We start from the raw sequence: 1,747 nt of genomic DNA on the forward strand, positions 1-1,747 counted from the left end.
AAGACTTTTACCGGAAACTATATCTCTTGTATTCAAAAAATTGTTGGAGTTCCAAACACAGTTTAGTAAATTTTTGAAGTTGGTGACAATTTCATAATGTGGATTTCATTGCTATTTAGGAAACGAAACTTGAGGTTATTTCAGCAGCTCTTTGTTTTAGTATTTGGGGAAATGAGGATTGTTGTCGGTCTTACCTTCCATCAATTGGTAATAGTGGGGGCTTATTATTCAGTAGAGTGGAGCTTCTTGGATTATATTCTAGGGAGATTTGGCTTTATAGTGTTAGTTAATTGAAGTCCAATAGCGGAGATTAATATTTTTTTTTTTTTATAAGCAAAATATATTATAATGGAGTATAAGGGGTACTCGAACCCTTACAATTCAAAGTCAGAAGTTAAATGCTTTGAATACAACCCAAAGGGTCATGACACCAGTCCTTAAATGATAAACTAGAGTTTCGGCCATACCGACTACTAAACCAAACCCAAGAATTCCTGAATTTAATGTCATTCAAAAGAAGAAGAGCATTTGGAAAAGCTCCCTTGAAAATCACACTATTTCTAAGCTTCCACATGTTCCAAGAAGTTGCCAGCCAAATCAAATGTCTAACCCGTTCACCTTTCTTTGATTTTACCATATCACCAAATAACGCAAAATGATTCCAACCTTTTTTATTCGGTGGAAGTCTCTTTCCTGTCCACTTAAAAATCGCTTCCCATATTCGTTTACTAAACGGACAGAGGAAAAAAAGATGGTTGCAATCCTCATTATCAAGAAAGCAAAAAACACAAGATAACTCATGCGCGTTATTAAGGATACCTCTGTGGTGAAGTGCCGTTCTCGTCGGTAATCTTTCTAATAACAACCTACAACCGAAAAAATTCACCTTGGATGGTACATCATTCCTCCATAGCTTATTAATAGCATTCAACACATTAGAACTTAATTCCTCTATCTGACATTGTTCTAAGAACCAATTATAACAAGACTTTAACGAAAAAAATCCTGTGTTTCCAGGAACCCATCGCCATGTATCCTGAACATTCACTTGTAAAGAAAAATCAGCCAACAAAACCTTAAGATCATCCAGCATCCGCGTTTCACAAACTGATAATGGTGTAGTCCACTGCCACGACCATATTCTCTCCCTGCCATTTCCAAATAACCTCTCTGCTATCATAGCTTCTTGTATGGCTTCTTTTGCATAAAGAACAGGGAATAGGTGACACTTTAGCTCCATTTTTGTTTTATTTATAGTTGGGGGTTTATAGGTCTCATGAAGAAAGCAGTTGATATAAAACGTTTTCAAGGTTTTGAGATCTGTCGTCAAAATGTTCTTATTTCCCATCTACAATATGTGGACAATACTTTTTGTGTTGGTAAAGCTACAATAGAAAATCACTGGACCTTGAAGGTTACCTTTCAAGGTTTTGAGATGTTTTCGGGTCTTAAGGTGAATTTTTTGAAGAGTTGCTTGATGTGGATTAAAATGTCATCGGAATTTATGAATTTGGCCTCTACATTCATTAATTGTAGAGTAGTTACGATCCATTTTGTATATCTTGGTCTTTCATACTGTGCTAACCTATGACCATGTCTACTTGACAATCTATGTTAATTAGATTCTCTTAGGAAGAGGTCAAGGGTGTGAGGGAATAAATATGTGTGTTTAGGAGGTCGGATTGTGTTTCTTAATTCGGTCCTAAATGCTACCTCGAATTTTTATCTCTCATATCTTAAAACGTCA

General features: G+C 35.8%; 1 protein-coding gene across 1 annotated transcript; it reads right to left on the reverse strand.

Moving 5' to 3' along the window:
- Window positions 1-394: 394 nt before the first annotated feature.
- LOC123904793 lies at window positions 395-1,240 on the reverse strand. The gene has a single exon (XM_045954411.1). It carries the CDS (start codon window positions 1,238-1,240, stop codon window positions 395-397), a length of 846 nt encoding a protein of 281 aa, XP_045810367.1.
- Between the last annotated feature and the right edge of the window lie 507 nt (window positions 1,241-1,747).

Source organism: Trifolium pratense, linkage group LG2 (genome assembly GCF_020283565.1).
Source record: "Trifolium pratense cultivar HEN17-A07 linkage group LG2, ARS_RC_1.1, whole genome shotgun sequence".
Classification (NCBI taxonomy): Eukaryota; Viridiplantae; Streptophyta; class Magnoliopsida; order Fabales; family Fabaceae; genus Trifolium; species Trifolium pratense.